We start from the raw sequence: 18,262 nt of genomic DNA on the forward strand, positions 1-18,262 counted from the left end.
TTACAACCATACCTAATAATTTTCTCTCTCTCCCTTTCCCTCTCCCTCTCCCTCTGTTCAGCCAATCTACATGCCACTCCTGAGTTCTCAGTGTTTTGAGTGTTTCCACTGTGACCGCTTATTCTTTTCAAACCTACCCCTTTCATCCTAACACTCTACCCCTTTTTGGAGTCTCATCACTTGGTGGTGCACTCTGCTTTGATAGAGCTGCGGACAGACGGTGATAGAGCTCCATAGACAGCATGTGACCCATGGTTAGTAACTTAATTTTAAACTTTTTATTCTGTTTCTATGCTTCTGAGAATTGTTAAAAGCGCTATACAAATAAATTGAATTGAAAATTTTTTTGTCTTGTGGACTATGTAAATATATGTTATATGAAATATAAAAACAAACAAACAAAAAAATTTATACAATTCCTCTTATTATTACATTGGCTGTCTGTTAATATTAGAATTGATTACAAACTGCTGCTACTTACATACAAGGCTCTTATTTTAGCTCCCATGTATCTAACTAGTCTTCTAACACGTTACAATCCTTCACGCTCCCTGAGATCAAAGAACTCATGACTCCTGGTAGTTCCCAGAATATTTAAGTCTACTAAAGGTGGTAGAGCATTTTCATATTTAGCTCCAAAACAGGAATAGTCTTCCTGACAGTGTTTGGGGCTCAAACACACTTTCCCAGTTTATATGTAGATTAAAAACTTATCTCTTTCATCAGTCATACACATAATACATCCCATAATCTTGTGCACTATTACATCAGACTTGCAAATATTATGAACAGCAGCTATGTTAATCCCTCTCCACTGCTTCACTTTTTCAACCCATCCCGATGCTCTAAGAAAATCATGTTTAGTGCCCTGGGGGTCTAGACACTGTCGCTAGAGCAAGGGACATCAGGGATTTTTTCATGTGCATGTGCGAGAGTGCAACATTAAGAACAAGCATTTCAAAGGAATTAAATCTATACCGTGTTCTCTGAGTAACAGTAAGGAAATCACTAAAGATGGTGGCAACACCACCTCCATGACCAGTGATGATTTCATTTACTAGTGATCTAATATTCAGAAGCCCAAACTTTAGGAACTGTTTTTGTTTGTTTCTTTGCATTTTTCTGGTCTAATTACGGTAAGATTATTTAGAGAACTGCTCATGCATTTACTTTTTGATCTCAGTCGGGGAACAGACACAGTTTCTATGGGATGAGCTAAGTGTGCATTTGTAACAGTGTGATGATGAGGTGAAGGATGGCTAGTGAAATTTAGATTTAAATCGTAGTTTACCAGGCAGAACTTGTGCAGAACCCTGGAGATGTGTTTCGAGAGGATTACAACACCAACTCTGTTGGGGTGAAAAAGAAAAAATCCCAGTTATCAATAAAGAGTAAATTCTGAGCGTGACACCATGACTGTAACCATTCATTTAGTTCTACTTAATTCTACTGAACGTTTCGATTACTCGCTGGTACGTGGGAAGCGGTCCAGACACGATGATCCTTGCCATGGATGATGTGCTGCAAACCGACTCCACCAGGGTGTTGGAGTCCCTCTTCAGGATCTCTGACTGCCTCAGGCTGGTGTCGTTCATGCCGGCATGAAGAACCACAGCTCTGGTGTTCCTGCTCATGATCCCAGGTACCTGTGCAGTGACATCAAGAACACGAGCACCAGGTAAATAGAGAGTGCGAGCCTACCCTTAAGCCACAGTAGCACGGATGTTGCAGACAATGGAGTTGCCGATGATCACAGCGTCGCGTTCCATCTCGCGAAGGGGGGTTGAAGCGGTTCCGGGTGGGGATCTTGAAGACCGGTGGCAGCAGATGGGGAGAGGTTCTCGACCGGGCCCGGCTTGCGTCTTCCTCTGCTGCTGCACCTGGGGTCCCTGTTTCCTTGGCGCCGGAGTAAACAACAACTGGGCAGGCTGCTTCCTGGGTGTGCTGGGCCTGGACAGCGTGGCTTTCCGCTTCCACAGTTGGGCCTGCTTCACCTGTAGGTCATGGATCTGCTTCTCCACAACCTTCAGCTCCAGTTCCACCGAGTGCAGTTCGAACGTGTCGTCACCTGCACTCAAAGGTAGACACACAATCGACATGGTGCTATAGGGCAAGTACAACAGAGATAATTGGTGTGAGATGGTGTAAAGAACTAGCGGTAACCGGGCTAACAGGCTAGTGATGCTAGTGATGCTAAACAGCTAGAAGCGGATGCTAGGAAAACAAATAAAATGTTAGTGATATCAAAAAGTATTTCGAGCGATTATTTTTTACTCTTAAGATGCTTTTGTTATTGCCGGTGTGTTCAACCTTTGTAAAAATTAAGGAGTTAAAGAATAAACTCAAAGATAATTCAAAACTGACTTAAGATACTCAGCCAAGCAAACACATGCGACCGGCACGACACTTGCGAGATTTACTCTGTTCTTTGCACATACTGTCTAACCTTTCATTTATTTGTTGTTTTGCACAATTCTTTACATTATCTCAGGGACCTGCTGCTATGAAACTGTGTTCATTATAGTAATACTGCATGCAAAACTGCACAGTTGCATTTTATGTGGCTTGGACTACTTACTTAAGTCCTTAGTTCTGTCTTTGCTTTGCGTAGCACCATGGCCTGGGGAAACGTCTTATTTCACTGTGTACTGCAACGGCTATATATGGTTGAAATGACAATAAAAGCTTCTTGACTTGACTTGACTTGACTTGTTATGGAGTGATGGATGCATCAGGTGTTCTTATCTCTCCATTACTATACAAATGAGAGCTTATATAGACAGTAAATATCCATGAATCAAGTAAATATCATCCCCATGTCCACCCTCGCCATAGCATCTGATTATTAAACCATGTCAGGGAAAGCAAGAAGTCATCTTTTCATTACCATTTATGCCTCCAGGGGGCGAGAGCTGCCGGTTTTGTGTGCAAAAGCTTCGTAGAGAAAGCTACGAGCAGTGAGCTTCCGTTCTCTGCTAGGCTCCCACCCGCTCCGCCATCATCTTGAACAATAAAAAGGATTAAAATAAAACCAAGACGACTATTATGTCTGACAGCAGAGTCAGACTAATCTAGTGACATTATATACGTTGATTAAATATGAGAGCGGCGGAATATGATGATGATGATGATGATACGCGGTACAGTGTCGTTTTGTTCACTGACAATCAGCTGATGTTCATCTGGAGCTGAGAGAGAGAGAGAGTCGCACTTATGAGCCTTTACTCAAACATCTAACATTTTATCTGCACATTCAGCGATAAATGTATGGCATTGATGCTCAAATGAAGATTGCTTGTGTGGACTGAAGAAAGCAGCGTTTTATTTTCACCAGGCCGGACACTGAGCTAGCTTTAGCTTTTAGCTTTAGCTTTGGCTTTTAGTTTTAGCCTTTAGCTTTTAGCTTTAGTTAGCTACAGCGGAGACACCACGGTAAGGACCCTTCAATCCCTTCAAAAATAAACAAGTTATCAGTTTAACTATCTGCACAAAGTACCTAATGATGTTACAACGCTGTCGTTGCTTTTTTCTGTGTTGTTTAAAACGCACATATCGTGCATAGCGTTTCTACTAGCTGACATTTTCAGTCAGTTAGCCTGCTCATTAGCTAATGCTAATCGAGTTTAATCGGCGGTTGTGTCGCCCACACGCGTGTATTCGGGCAATCCGAGTGTTGTACATTATGCAGACTTGTCGTGTGGGACTAGGAGTTCACTTTGCAGATTCGCTTTGGGTGTGGATGTGAACTGAAAACGGGACACTGCGTGTCTAGAATTAAGGGGCAAACTGCTTTAAATGATGATCCTGGTGCATCTTGCCCTGATCCAAACTGCACTGCTGAAAGGGAACACTTTTTCATCACAGTATATATAACAGAAGGTCAGTTAAACCTCAGGGATGTCAATCTGTCAAGTAAGGATGAATGTGAGGCACTGGAGAGGCAACAGCAAGACAACCCTGAAAAAAGGGACGTTGCCACACAATTGTTCCCCTTATTCCTTCTGATGGATTTGTCTTTAGTTTTGTTACAGTACTTGTCACGATTTGTAGCACGACACAGTTTTTGTACCCGATATAGTCCTGCTCTTTCAGTATTGCACGTTCGTACTTGCCAGCGTAAGCAGGTTTGGTGTTTCAAGAGTATGGAGGACATACCAGGAGATTGGTCGTTACACAAGGAGAGGTAGCCGGTGCCGAAGTTCAAGAACCCAGTAGCAGGACCGCTATCTGCTCCTCTGTGCGAGGAGGAGCACTTCAGGAGTCTTACAAAATGAACCCCAGCTGGCTAACGGCGTGCAAATTTCTGACCAAACAGTCTCCATAAAGTTGGCATGATGGTGGTTTGACATCCTCTAGTGGGACCTCTGCACACATCTTGGCACCATGCAGCTTGATTGGCATTTGCCAGAGAACTCCAGAATTGGCAGGTCCATCATTGGAACACTGTTCTGTTCACAGATGAGTGCAGGTTCACACTGTGCACATGTGACAGATGTGGAAAAAGTCTGGAGGTGCTTTGGGGAACATTGTACACCTGCAGCATCATCTAGCATGACTGGTTTGGTAATGCGTCAGTGATGATCTGGAGAAGAACATCCTTGAAGGGTCGCACAGAACTCCACGTGCTAGCCAACTGTAACCTTACTGCTGCTTTGTACGGGGATGAAATCATCATGAATTCATTGTCAGACCCCAGATCAGTTAGGCTGATGCAGTGGCCCTGATACAGTTTCAGGATGATGAAGGCATTGATGCCATTGACTGGCCCTCACATTCCCCAAAACTGAATCCAATTAAGCACTGCTGGAACGTTACTTGTTAGTGCATCCGAAGCCACCAAGTATCACCACAGACTGTCCAGGAGCTCACTGATGCCTCTACACCTCTGCTAACAATTGCATGACATGTTGTCCTTTTTAACCGTTTACAGTTGCATGTTTTTTGTTTTTTTTAAACATTTCAGGAAAAAGTTAGCTTTGGTTCTCTGTTGTCTTTGAGGAGAATAAAAGGCCGGAACCAGAAGTACAAACTAGCAAGTAGCGTTAAGTGTGAAGTGCAAATGAGACTCTGAGGTGATCGTAAAGTGCAAATGTGGATACATGGATTAAAGTAAATGAAGACCACACAGTGGAAGTTAACTTGTCATGTTCTCCACTGTACCACTGTCAGAGCTGCTGTTATAGCAGATATTATAAAACACAAATATATTACATGTACAGAAATACTTCTGGCACAATCGTTCTTAGTATTAAATAAGAACTTTGGAATGACAAGAAATTGTGTTTTATATAAAAGAAAGAGAAACTTATTGTGTATAGATCAAAAGGTTTGGGTATTTCATCCCTGTTCTTACATACTGTGTGTGTGTGTATATATATATAGGTTCCACTCGTTCTGGACCAATCTTTGTTATTGTTATTATTAGCATTATTATTGAGATTATCATTCCATTTGTCTCCTGTGAAATGACACATCCTCACCGACTGGCATGCAAATCAACTACCAAATCAGTTAAAATATACAATCTCACACAAATCAACAAGTCATTATGAGAACTTCACAATAGTCTTCGACTTCTATGTTACCACTTTGGTTAATGTGGTTTATAAAGGAAATCGCTATAACTCGAGCTTAACGCCGAGCCGTTGTGTCTAAACGTTTGTGTTTTGTCTGTACACTGCTCTCATATCCATAAACAGAGTCTGTATATAATGTGTTGGTTTTTGAATATGATATACCTGAATATATCGCAGTTTCATGAACCAGTTCCCTAAAGGAAATCCCCATGGTACACAATAATCAGGTTTATAACCTGAATCTGGACCTGTGGCTTTGCTCCCACAGTTAAAGTGGTGCTTAATATTTTATGTTTCTTCCAAAAAAAAGAGCAAGACACTTTTTGTTTTCTCACTCACCATTTTTCCAGTGATGTTCAATACCTTACTATATTAATGAGAAATCCAATGTAGAGACAGTGGACATAGATACCGTTAGTCGAAAAATTGTCACAGAGTTTGGTGCAGCTATATGATCCAGTTCTGTTGTCTTAATGCTGGGCGTTGTCTAAGCTAATTACTTAGCTGCAACATGAGGATGGTGGCGTTCACATGTGTATTAAAGTGCTGCTGAACACTCACCACCACCTCTATCATGGCATGTGGCAGCTCAGTGGTTTGGGTGTTGGGCTACTGATCGGTAGGTCCTGAAAACAATACGTGGAATAATTTATTTTGTTTAATACCTGGGGTAGCTTTGTTACTTTGCAAACAATAATGATGTTGAGAAGGACTGTTAGGTAGTAGAGATACATGGTTAGGACTTACAGCAGGGGTGTCAAACTCAAATTCACAGTGGGCCAAAATATAAAACTGAGATAAAGTCACGGGCCAAACTGAATATTTATTGAAAAATTAACTGCAATTGATCTGTAATGTTCAACCTTTTTCATATGGAAACATATTTAGTTTTGCTTAAACACAGGATTTGGAACAACCAGAGCTTGATATTACAAACACATAAGAAAGTAAATTTGAAATAAAAGACACATCAGTGGTGTTCATTTCACAAACTTTGACCATACACTTTTTGACAAACTCTCCCTCATTAAAGGGCCAGGCAGATTTTGCCATCTCTGCTGCCACAACGCCAGCCTATACAGCAGCTTCACTTTTTGATTTTGCTTTCATGAACATAGTCTGCCGGGAAACCAGACTTTTTTTCATCTCCTCTGCCTTCTGGAGCTTCTGCTTTACGTCCAGGTCCTTATACTTAATGCTATTTATACTTTATACATAATGTTTCGTTTCATAGTGTCTTCTTATGTTATATACTTTTGTTACAGACACGTTAGCTCCGAACACAAGACAAACAGGTCTGTTCTTTATATTCGTGAACAGATAATCTGCCCCCCCACATGTCTTGCAAGCTTCTATTGTCCATCTTTCGTTTGGCCATTTTTGTGAATGGTGGAATTAACTTGCCCGATGTGACTGTAGCATGTTTGTTAATGACTGTCAACAGAGAATGCACTTGCTGTTCGTGACTACGCGTCAATACAGTGGCAAGGCATTCTGGGATTTGTAGTATTAGCGGAGCATGCGGGTAGCCTGCTGTAATGCACATTTGATATGATCTCGTGGGCCAAATATAATTACACCGTGGGCCAGAGTTTGACACCCCTGACTAACAGGAATATCAGAAATTCCATATTGTGTAAAAACATGCAACATTGATGATGGACACCTGAGTCTTCCAGTGGAGTTGATCCACTTAGCTTAGAATAATGAATTTTCTCAACTGTCACTTTTTAATGCGTTACATGATTCATTGGTCTGAACAATGCAGTAATTAACAAGAATTCAGTATTCTTCTGTGGCTGTAATAACCTCCACTCTTGTGTGAAGGCTTTCCACTAGATGTTGGATAATTTGTGTTCGTTCAACAAGAGCATCAGTGAGATCAGACACAGATGATGTCTGTGTTCTGGGTCAACCCAAGTGCAGGACGCTTGTGCGCAGGACTTTCGTTCTTCCACTCCAACCTTAGCACAGTTTGTCTTCATGGAGCTCACTTTGTGCACAAGGGCATTGTCATCCTGGAACGGGTTTTTGGGTTCTTAGGGGAAAATGTAGTGCTGCAGCATTACAATCAGGTGTCCATGTGCTTTTGGCCATATACTTTAGCAATATTTTTTACGTTTAGCAGATGCCCTTAATAGTAATTTAATATTTACTCACCTGATAATTTGTCTGAATGTGTGCAAAGGCGCTGGCCATGCCATCGAGTGTGCGGGCCGGGAGTCTGAAGGACCCGGAGGTGGCTGAGCTCTTCTTCAGGGAGGATCCAGAGAAACTCTTCACAGACCTCCGGGAGATCGGCCATGGAAGTTTCGGTGCCGTCTATTTTGTAAGTACGGTTGATGGAGAGTTCTGTGAGAAAATGGATCGCCTATCATCAGGAAAAAGAAATAAAGCACTTCTCTTGTTCATTCATACAGGCCCATGACATCCGCACCAATGAAGTGGTGGCCATTAAGAAGATGTCGTACAGCGGCAAGCAGTCGAATGAGGTAAAAAAAATTCACGAGCCGTTAAATCTCAACTCGTTTTCTTTAATGTCCTTCTGCTCCATGTACATGTTTTTATGAACTGAAACACCGAGACAACATAGTGTACATAGTGCCTCTGCATATAGGACTGTTTGTGTAGTTAACAGAGGAACGCACAGATTTAGTAGCAGGACAAAAAATGGACTGTGTTGCCAGACATGTTTGCATGCCAAGATCTTTAACGACAAACAGGCACATGACCCAATGTTTTTTTGTTTTCTCATTCGTGTTCCAGAAGTGGCAGGATATCATCAAAGAAGTGAAGTTCCTTCAGAAGCTGCGGCACCCCAACACCGTGGAGTACAAAGGCTGCTACTTGCGAGAGCACACAGCATGGGTGAGTGGGAGGGAGGGAGCTAGAGAGATTTTACTTTCCTGAGTAAAGCGAATACTGACGCACTAGCGCCATTTCCTTCGACTGCAGAATATTTACTGCTTTGTCCTGTGCTTGCTTAGACTGACAAACTATTTCCCACCATTGTTCTTAGGCTTGTGCTAAATCTGTCAGCCTTATTTTTGCTTGACATTTCTTGCATCAGAAAATCAGAATTTATTGTTGCGACTACGGCTTGAACACCAAGTTATAGAACTTAAGGCCCGAAGTGCCTTAAACGCTTTTCCCAAATCCAGTATCTGCAACATTAAATATTGTCCCTATGCTAAATAACACACGGTCGCCACAGACAGACACAAGCAGCCTTTTAGTTCTTGTTCCAGCATGTTTACCAGACAGCAGAAGTGTTTACAGCAAAATGGGAACCAGGAGACAATTGCATCCAGTTACTGACATGGAGTCACAGTGATACATTAATGTGTAGTGTTCAGTAATTAATCTATTTCTCTTTTGACTTGAGAGAAATAGAATCACAGAAAAAGCGATGTGTACAAATGTTACGAATATTTATTACTAATTGGGAAGCTTTCACCGGAAAACCTATCCTGTCCTAAAATACTCAATCATGCTAGATCTGACCATCGTGGGAGACTGAAGGCTATCACATGCTTCCTCCGAGACACATTAAGACAGCCAAACCACATCTTTTCACACCGCTGCTCATGCTGCGTCAGCTGCCAAAGCTGCTTTTTGATATAATTGTGATTCAAACACACAATCTCCAGACGATCTCCCCTTTTCTGTCAGGGGAGCTCATGTTGCCCTTTCCTTTGGATTAAATTCCTCTGGTTATTTAATCATTTTCTACTCTGCTGGTGTACTCTGCTTTTCTGAAAATCATTCCTACAATGTTAAAAATAGCTTATTATATAAATAGCTAATTTATTATAAACTTATAAATTTGCATTATGATGATGAGCATCACCAGTCTCAAGAATAACAGAAGTAAAATTTGCCCCTTTAAAAATTCACAGTTAACAGCTACCTACTAGACGAACCGTATTCAATGCATCAATAATGTAAATGCGATTAAAAACACGTAGTTTAATTATTTTTGCTACAGAAGACTTAAAAACCCAACCAAAAATATTGCAATAGAGTTCAAAAAGTAAATGATGGAAAAATGACTGTCTACTAAATGTTGTCTTTTCCTCTCTCTTCAGCTGGTGATGGAGTATTGTTTAGGTTCAGCCTCTGATCTGATAGAAGGTAAGTTAATGAAAAATCAAGCCATTATAATTTTCTTTCTTTTTGCACTTACTGATCCTGAACCATCTTTTTCCCCCCTTTGCCTTGGCTGCTGATGAATACATGAAATTTCTCTTGCCCATGTTTTTATGACTACTTTCTGTTATTGTGAAATACCCAGAAGCTAATAGCAAAATAGTAGGAGGAGCTTAACTGTGCATCATAAACAGAAGTCTTAAATAGCCAGGAGAATTTGGGGTGGAAGAATTTTTTGTGTTGTACACCATAGGGCAGTTGAGAAGCATCATTACTTGTTAAGCTGTTTTATCTACAGGAATGACACTGGATTTTATATATATATATATATATATATATATATATATATATATATATATATATATATATATATATATATATATATATATGGAACATGACTTCCAGGCACTGACTCTGGGAGATAAAGGTTTCTCAGCACTCATATGTTGACACTCTCAACACTCATATGTTAGCCGTGTTGTGTGATGCATAAACTAACAGCGTCGCCTTACATGAGTATGATGCCGTTTGTCAGTTAGTAAAAAAAAACTTCAGTATTCCATTTCACACAATGTAGTCTTGTGTAACCAGACCTTCAGACTGACAGCAGAAGCACTTTACAGCAGCTTTTATAGGTTGAGGACCATCCAGGAGGGTGTCTGACTGACACGCAAGGCAAACAATCACAGTTTGTTTTGTTCAGTATAAGGTTTAGGGGCGTGACAATGTAAAGTGAGTGTCTTAACAGAAACAGACTGGCGTGCAGCCATAAAAATGTTTGAGTTGTTTCTTTACAGTGGACCTCCAGTGTTTAGCTTTTCCTCCTCCTCATGGCTTTCTTCTTCCATGAGGAAAGTAGAGCCTCATGGCATCTTTCCAGGCGGACCAGTAAAAAGAAATCGTGTAGAATCCCACCAATCGGAGGATGATTTTGAAACTCCTGAAAAGTTCCAAACGTGCGTCAGACATTTAGCGGACAGTTTTTGGGGCATGACTATTGAGTTGGACTAGAGATAATACTAATAGATAAAACTTTCCTTTTGGACACTAGACATTAGGGTACGTATTACATTGTGTAAGTGTGTAGTGCGTCATTTGGGACGAAGTTTGTGTCTATTCTCTGATCTGTCGTAATTAGTCTGTTAATATGGGTCACTTAGTGGCTAATGGGTGTCCTTTGTATGTTATGTATGTCTCTTTATCTACATATGTGTTTGCTTGGTATTTCTCTGTATTTTATGCAATTTAAACTTTACTAACCTTAATTAAGATCAATTTTAAAAAAGAAAATCCTTATTCTCAGACATTTGTTCCAGCACTGTTTTTAACATGACTAAACGTATTGAAATGCTAATTAAAATGCTTCAAACGATTAGGACACAACATATAAAAAACATACGGAACGCAATAAGAACATTGAGTGTATTTAGTCTATCGTTCTTCGCTATCAAATGTGTTACAGAATAAATTGACATGTATAAAAATAAAAAACAATAACCATTGATTCCAGCTTAAAGCAGCTAAACTGTTACATTTATGACCTCACACTGTTGGTGATAAACGAGCTTGAGGAAGGCGTCAGAGTTTCCACCTCCCATCCATTCACACATCGCTACTGGCTAATCACTGAGGAGGTGGGCGGACAGTTCAGACATGCCAGATTCAGAGAAGGGTTTTTTCAGAAGCTCCAAACAACACGACCAAAAAAAAAAGGTTACATGATAATGCTTTCTATTAAGTACCTGATAGACTCAACAAGCTTAAATATCTATGGCCAAACCTCCTGAAGGATGCAGTTATCCATATGAATTGGTAACATCACCTCCTTACCTCTGGTGCTTTGCTAAATCCAGCACTGATGTCAGTTATTTAATGAAACCTCTATCCTGGGTCTCTTCAGTAATGAGAGATGATTTTTGTAAGGTGTGAGGCGATGATACTGCACAACGGGATTTTGCACATCGACATAGTCAAAGAAGAAAGAGTTTAGCAGCTTCAGGTTTCCTGGCGCTGAACTGATTATAGGTTTTGTCTCTAGAGTTTGTAGAAGCTCAAGAGCATCCTCACCAACCTGAATCTGTATGCCATAGAGAGCATCTCTGTGTGTTGGGTCACAGGAAAGCTCATGAAATCAAAACAGACTTTGTTTCTCAGTCATCATCTGACGGATGTTATCGAACTGTTCAGATAACAGAAAGAGTTTGTACTTTTAGTCTGTCAGAATCATTGCACTAAACGGCTTCATTTCCATTCTTTAATTTATCAGTTTGTCACTAAACCATTTGTATCATACATACCTCACTGATTTGAATACATTTGTTTATCTTGCTCTTGTCTAGCCTGCTTTTGTGTTTTAATGTGTTTGTGTAACCTGAGCCTCACAATATACAAATCAGCTTTAGCGTGTAAGTAATAAGTAAAAGATTTTGACCTTTTGATATTGCTGTTTCACAGTGGAAATGAAACTGTACTTATATATATATATATATATATATATATATATATATATATATATATATATATATATATATATATATATATAAAATGGCATTATTGTTCTATGACCAGGGAAAAACACTTCATTATTGTGACCCTTACGTTCAAATTACATCATAGAACTTGTAAAATTTAAGTTTTTTTCTTTAATGTTAGCAATTCACAGTACGTAATTTACACGTTATTTGAGGTCTGATCATTTAGGACCGATCAAACTGGGAAGTGCTGTTTTGTATTTCTTCCTGTTTTGCTTTTAGTACACAAGAAGCCACTGCAGGAAGTAGAGATTGCAGCGATTATTCATGGTGCTCTGCAGGGCCTGGTGTACCTCCACTCCCACAACATGATTCACAGGTGACACTTCCCCAAACCTCTTGTACATATCAATGTGTATCCTATTTAATAGCTAAGAGTACAGTTGAATTAAATATAAGATGTATCTTTTGGATTTATTGGCAAAAAAATCCAGGTACAGGAAAACAGAAAATTTCACTTGTTCATCCATAGTTGGCAATAGGCTTTGCTTAAGCAGTGACAAACAAATATTAAAAAAACAAGCTAAAAACATGCAACACTGCTCACCAGCCAGCTGTTCTTTATGTGAGGAAAAGGCACAGACACTGAGCTGAGTCAATAGTTTATTTTATTCAACTTCTATCTACTTATTTGTTTGTTTATTTAGAGGATAACTAGTTAGTTAGTTTATTTTAATCTCATTCCTTCCAGGTCCTGAAAAAAATATTCTGACCAGTCATGACCTCTAAATCTGTTGTCTTTATTACATCCTCGACGACTACTATAATGCTCTTCATAGTCCTACCACCACTGACTGGGATCTAAAACTAGCAAACACATGGGGACCAAAGTGCAACCGAATGCAGTATGCAGATGTAATATGTTCTGCCTTCTGTAAAATACTGCACGGTTTGACATTGACTTGATTTATTGCTGCTGAATAGGACGAAGTTGAAATGGCAGTAAAATTTCCCGTTTGACTAATTTACGATCAATGCCCAGTTTCAGCTTCTTCCCTTGCCACGGTGGATATTCTCTATGCATATGATAGCTTAATTTTATGTCTTTCACTGATGGTCTTTGGTATACGTTTCCTCACAGAGACGTGAAGGCTGGAAATATCTTGCTGACTGAGCCAGGGCAGGTGAAATTGGGAGATTTTGGCTCTGCCTCCATCGTGGCACCTGCCAATTCGTTTGTAGGCACACCGTACTGGTAAGACACAAACTATAAAGAAATGTTCTAAACGGTTCTTTAAAAAGTGTGTGAGAGAAGCCATAACAAAATGGCTGTATATGTAATTATGGGATATTTTGGCAACTAATGGCAGATGCACTGTTAATAGCAGGGGATGTGTTTGATCTAGGATGGCACCTGAGGTGATATTGGCCATGGACGAGGGGCAGTATGATGGGAAAGTGGATGTGTGGTCACTTGGCATCACCTGTATAGAGCTGGGTACGTAATTGAACATTTTGTAAAGCTTTATCTTTGCTTGTTTGGTTTTGTAGGTTACTGTGGAACGTTGACAGATATTTTTCCCCCTTTCTAAATTATAAATAAATTAATAATAATAATAGTAGTACAGTATTTTCCGCACTATAAAGCGCATCTAAAAGCCTTAAATTTTCTCAAAATTCGGCCGTGCGCCTAATAAACCGGTGCGCCTTGTGTGCACCGAGTTCCAAAAATCTGTAAAAATGTTGTTGTGCGACTTTTGTAAGCGCTCCGCTTGATTGACTGTCGGACCATTTCCCGCTGACACAGGGACGTAATACATACACTACGTACGCTGGCAGCGATAAACCAATCAGAGGACATTACGTAATAGTAACAGTACATACGCTTACCTCCGCCACGCCTCCGGTAGGTATCCTACTGGTATGTTGCAAAACATTTGTTTCTTCCTAACCATTATGCGCTCCACACTCCGGTCCATTAGGTGGCGGTAAATGCACCTTAAGTTGGTTTGCCATCCGCCAATATAAATCAGATGCTTACGAGGCACAATTCAGACTACAGGCTATCAGTTACGCGGCTGTAAATGGGAATAAAGCAGCTGCAAAAGAATTCAACATCAATGTATCTATGGTTCAGAAATGGAGGAAGCAAGAAAATGAACTGCGCCAAGTTAAGAAGACACAGTAGATAAGATTGATTAAAAAATAATGTGTGTGTACTGTTAAATAAAGTTTATAAGTTAAATAAATAGAATAAAGTTCAACTAAACTTACTGTTTTGCTTCTGTTACCTTTTTTTGTGGACCGCATGTTTTAGCATGCGCCTTATAATCCGGTGCGCCTTATGTATGGGTTAAGTACAGAAATAGACCGCGTAATTGAGACTGCGCCTTATAATTCGGTGCGCCTTATGATGCGGAAAATACTGTAGTACATTTTTAAAAGTTGAACGTATCAGAAAGCGTTGCTGTATTTTTGACTGTAAACAGACTATGTATACGATTTTCATCCAAAACCTTTCTATGTGAGTGGAATAAAAGTGGAATATCTGATGATACAATTTTTTTCTTTTCTTTTCTGTGACAGCGGAAAGAAAGCCTCCCTTATTCAACATGAATGCTATGAGTGCCTTATACCACATCGCTCAGAATGAAAGCCCAGTCCTGCAGTCTAATCACTGGTGAGAAATTATTTCCTATAAACATCACGTATTTTGTTATCTTGTCTTTGTCTTGCTTTATGCCTCTCTCTCAGGAGTCTTCCTTCACACCTGATTCTCTGAGGACTTCGTATGATGTCTTTTTTATTTATTTATTTATTTTTTTATGCATTCTCATTTCAACACCTTCCTCCTCATCTAACACTCGACATGCTGTGTTTTTTTTTCCCCCCTTATTTAAGGTCGGATTATTTCCGAAATTTTGTGGACTCCTGTCTACAGAAGATTGCCCAGGACAGACCTACCTCTGACGTGCTGCTCAAGGTGAACGTTATTACTGTATAAAAACTCCTGCTCTGTCCTCTTCATTCACAATGACCAAAGAACCTTAACAATGTGTCACAACAGTGAGATCCGTTCTTTCTGAAAACAAAATTATGTAAAAAATAAATAAATAAAAAAAACATTTTTTTTTTACACCTTAGTATTATGATTCGTCTCTTACTGTTTACACCTTTTGTAACTGATTAAAAATAAACTAAATATCATGGAATTTTTTACAAAAATATAACAAAGAAAAAAACAGTAAAAGATAGTCCACCCTCCTTCAGTTCATTGTTATCAAGTGACGACGATTGACAACAAGAACAAAAAAACTATGTAGTCATTACAAACAAACCAACTTTTCAGAAACTAGGTGGGGAAAAAATAAATATTATTGAAAGGATGGATATTTGGAAGGATGCTTGGGTGGATGTATGTCTGGAAGGATGCTTGGGTGGATGTATGTCTGGAAGGATGCTTGGGTGGATGTATGTCTGGAAGGATGCTTGGGTGGATGTATGTCTGGAAGGATGCTTGGGTGGATGGATGTCTGGAAGGATGCTTGGGTGGATGGATGTCTGGAAGGATGCTTGGGTGGATGGATGTCTGGAAGGATGCTTGGGTGGATGGATGTCTGGAAGAATGCTTGGGTGGATGGATGTCTGGAAGGATGCTTGGGTGGATGGAATGATGGATGTTTGGAAGGGTGGATGTTTGTTTTTAGGTAAACAAAAGAATAGATAGACTTCACATATATAACATAATATTTGCTTGTATTTCTCTTGTTTGCAAGAACTGTGTAAAAAAAGGCAACCCACTGACCAACCAGCTTCTGTATTCTTTTTTTTTTTTGTGATGCTTTTCCAGTCTTGTAGTGCAGCCTCTTTACAGTCGTTTGTTTGGAGGGTTTTCTCTCTTCAGTCTCCTCTTTAGGAGGTGAAATGATCTCACTTGGGTTAAGGTCTGGTGACTGACATGGCCAGTCTGAAACCTTTCAGTCTCACCCCTGATGAAGTACTATGCTGTATTCTAATGTTTCTTTTGGATCATTGTCTTGCTTCATGATGGAAGTTCTTTCCAATTAGAACAGACACTTTTTTCGTAAATTACAGGCAGAATGTTTCTGTAGACGTCTTCATTCATTCTGCTACCATCATGAGTTCCATCATCTCCACTGTGCTTCACCGATTATCATATGTTTTGGATCATGAGAAGATCCTTTCTTCCTCCACACTCTGGCCTTGCCATCACTTTGTTTCTTACTACTGATGAAGGTTTTGATCTTGTGTTTCTTCGAGCTTTTGCTTGCCAGACCTACACCCCTGCTCTGTGGAGTTTCTTGATGAAGTCACCAACTGTTATATTGGGGGATTTCTTCACAACTCTCAATGTTTCTTTCATTAATTGCTGCTGTTTTCCTTGGCTGACCTGTTCGGTATTCGGTGTTCTCTTTCTTTCTGTTTTTCTTTTTTTTTTTCAGAACAATCCAAATTGTTGGGCTTTAATAGATTTTTCCATCATTACTCAGCTTCAAAATGACTTGTCTTTCTCACAGAGACAGCTCTCTGTTCATGTCGGTTTTTAACAATAAACACATGGCTCAAACCAAGAGTAAACTTTCAGCTCTATTATTTGTTTAAACAATCTAACATGGTCTAATATTTTAAATCACTTCTCATACTATCGGGGTCAAACAAACAAATTTCATGTTCTAAGATGTTTAACAAAGTCTAGATGTACACATCAGGAAATGAATGTGGACGACATCCTGATCTAAAGTCTCATATTAATCTCAAACCCAAATGTCTTCAGAGAATCGACCTTGTCTTTCAATTCCTCATTATTTCACATGATTTTACAGCATGTTGAAGCTAGATTGTTCCTCTATTGTCCTGTTTTATATCTGTTATCCCGTGTTAGATGTTGTATAACCAGCAGTACTTCATTCAAAATTGGCTTGTCTGTGCGATGAAAATGTACCAGTGGAGAATGTGTAAAGGCATAACAGATGCAGTGGGAATGTAAATGAGGCTGCTGGCAATTTTCCCAGCGTCACCACAATGTATTACTTGAACTAATCCCTTGTTTTATTTTAGGCAAACCACCTTGACAAATCAAGAACAGCTAAGTGCTCAGGTGTAGTCATATTATGGATCCACACTAAAACGTGGGTTTCATAGAAACGTTCTCTTGAACGGTGGCATGGTGGCACTGGGTTGTATTGCTGTCTCCATTTTTTTTCATGAAATCAGGTTTCCATCTTCTGTAAACGTTCTCCCTGTTTGTCTCTGTTTCTTCTGTGTTTACCACATTTTTCCCACCTCCCAATAAAACATGCTGGACTGAGTAGATGAAAGTTTGTCCGTACTAAATACTCGCCGTTTGTCTGTTTTGCTGCTTAGCATCATTTCCTGTGTCGTGAGCGTCCTCTAACTGTGGTGATGGATTTGATTGCACGCACTAAAGATGCTGTGCGAGAGCTGGACAACCTACAGTACCGCAAAATGAAGAAGATACTTTTCCAGGAAACGCACAATGGTCCTGCTGCAGAGGGCACCGAGGAGGAGGAGGTGAGTGAAGATATTTAAACTCTAGATGCAATGTCAATTAATGCAGTTTACAGTCAAATGAGATAAGGACTAAAATACACCACCTGCCTATTTTTATTGGTTGACTGACAAAACAGATTAATGCTTTATATATGCACCTTCATAATTGTAGTTACGTCATTGTTAAGAAGTATGAGACTAAAATATATTTTACAAAATGTAATCCAGCAGCTATATGAAAATGTATTGAGGACAATGGTTAGACAGGTTCAAGCTGTCAGGAAGGATATAATAACTTGTATATTAGTAAACTTTATCATTTTATTCTATTTTATATATGCTTCTGTAAAGCTTTGAGACAATGTCCACTGTTAGAAGTGCTACACAAAGTAATAGAATAAAGATAATCACTCTGTGCAACCATGGTGAGCAGAAAAACATCTTGGCATGCACAAAACATTTGACCCTGACCACAGCAGCTCATCACATTGTGTCCTATGCATGAAACCGGAGAGTTGTGAACCCCATCAGGGT

At 39.7% G+C, this 18,262-nt stretch overlaps 1 protein-coding gene across 4 annotated transcripts in view; it reads left to right on the forward strand.

The window, feature by feature from the left end:
- The first annotated feature begins 2,932 nt into the window (after positions 1 to 2,932).
- Positions 2,933 to 18,262, forward strand: part of taok2b (TAO kinase 2b) — a 31,454-nt gene continuing 16,124 nt past the window's right edge. For 2 of the 4 annotated variants that reach the window (XM_027163206.2, XM_027163207.2), the window contains exons 1-11: positions 2,933 to 3,432; positions 7,765 to 7,905; positions 7,997 to 8,068; positions 8,343 to 8,444; positions 9,665 to 9,710; positions 12,479 to 12,575; positions 13,338 to 13,451; positions 13,603 to 13,694; positions 14,783 to 14,876; positions 15,098 to 15,179; positions 17,582 to 17,749. In XM_027163206.2, the coding sequence (XP_027019007.1) occupies positions 7,774 to 7,905; positions 7,997 to 8,068; positions 8,343 to 8,444; positions 9,665 to 9,710; positions 12,479 to 12,575; positions 13,338 to 13,451; positions 13,603 to 13,694; positions 14,783 to 14,876; positions 15,098 to 15,179; positions 17,582 to 17,749 (999 nt within the window). In that variant the 5' untranslated portion in view covers positions 2,933 to 3,432; positions 7,765 to 7,773. The remainder of the gene's footprint in view (positions 3,433 to 7,764; positions 7,906 to 7,996; positions 8,069 to 8,342; positions 8,445 to 9,664; positions 9,711 to 12,478; positions 12,576 to 13,337; positions 13,452 to 13,602; positions 13,695 to 14,782; positions 14,877 to 15,097; positions 15,180 to 17,581; positions 17,750 to 18,262) is intronic. The other 2 variants (XM_027163204.2, XM_027163205.2) reach the window with 1 other exon arrangement.

This window comes from Tachysurus fulvidraco, chromosome 8, assembly GCF_022655615.1.
Source record: "Tachysurus fulvidraco isolate hzauxx_2018 chromosome 8, HZAU_PFXX_2.0, whole genome shotgun sequence".
Taxonomy (NCBI): domain Eukaryota; kingdom Metazoa; phylum Chordata; class Actinopteri; order Siluriformes; family Bagridae; genus Tachysurus; species Tachysurus fulvidraco.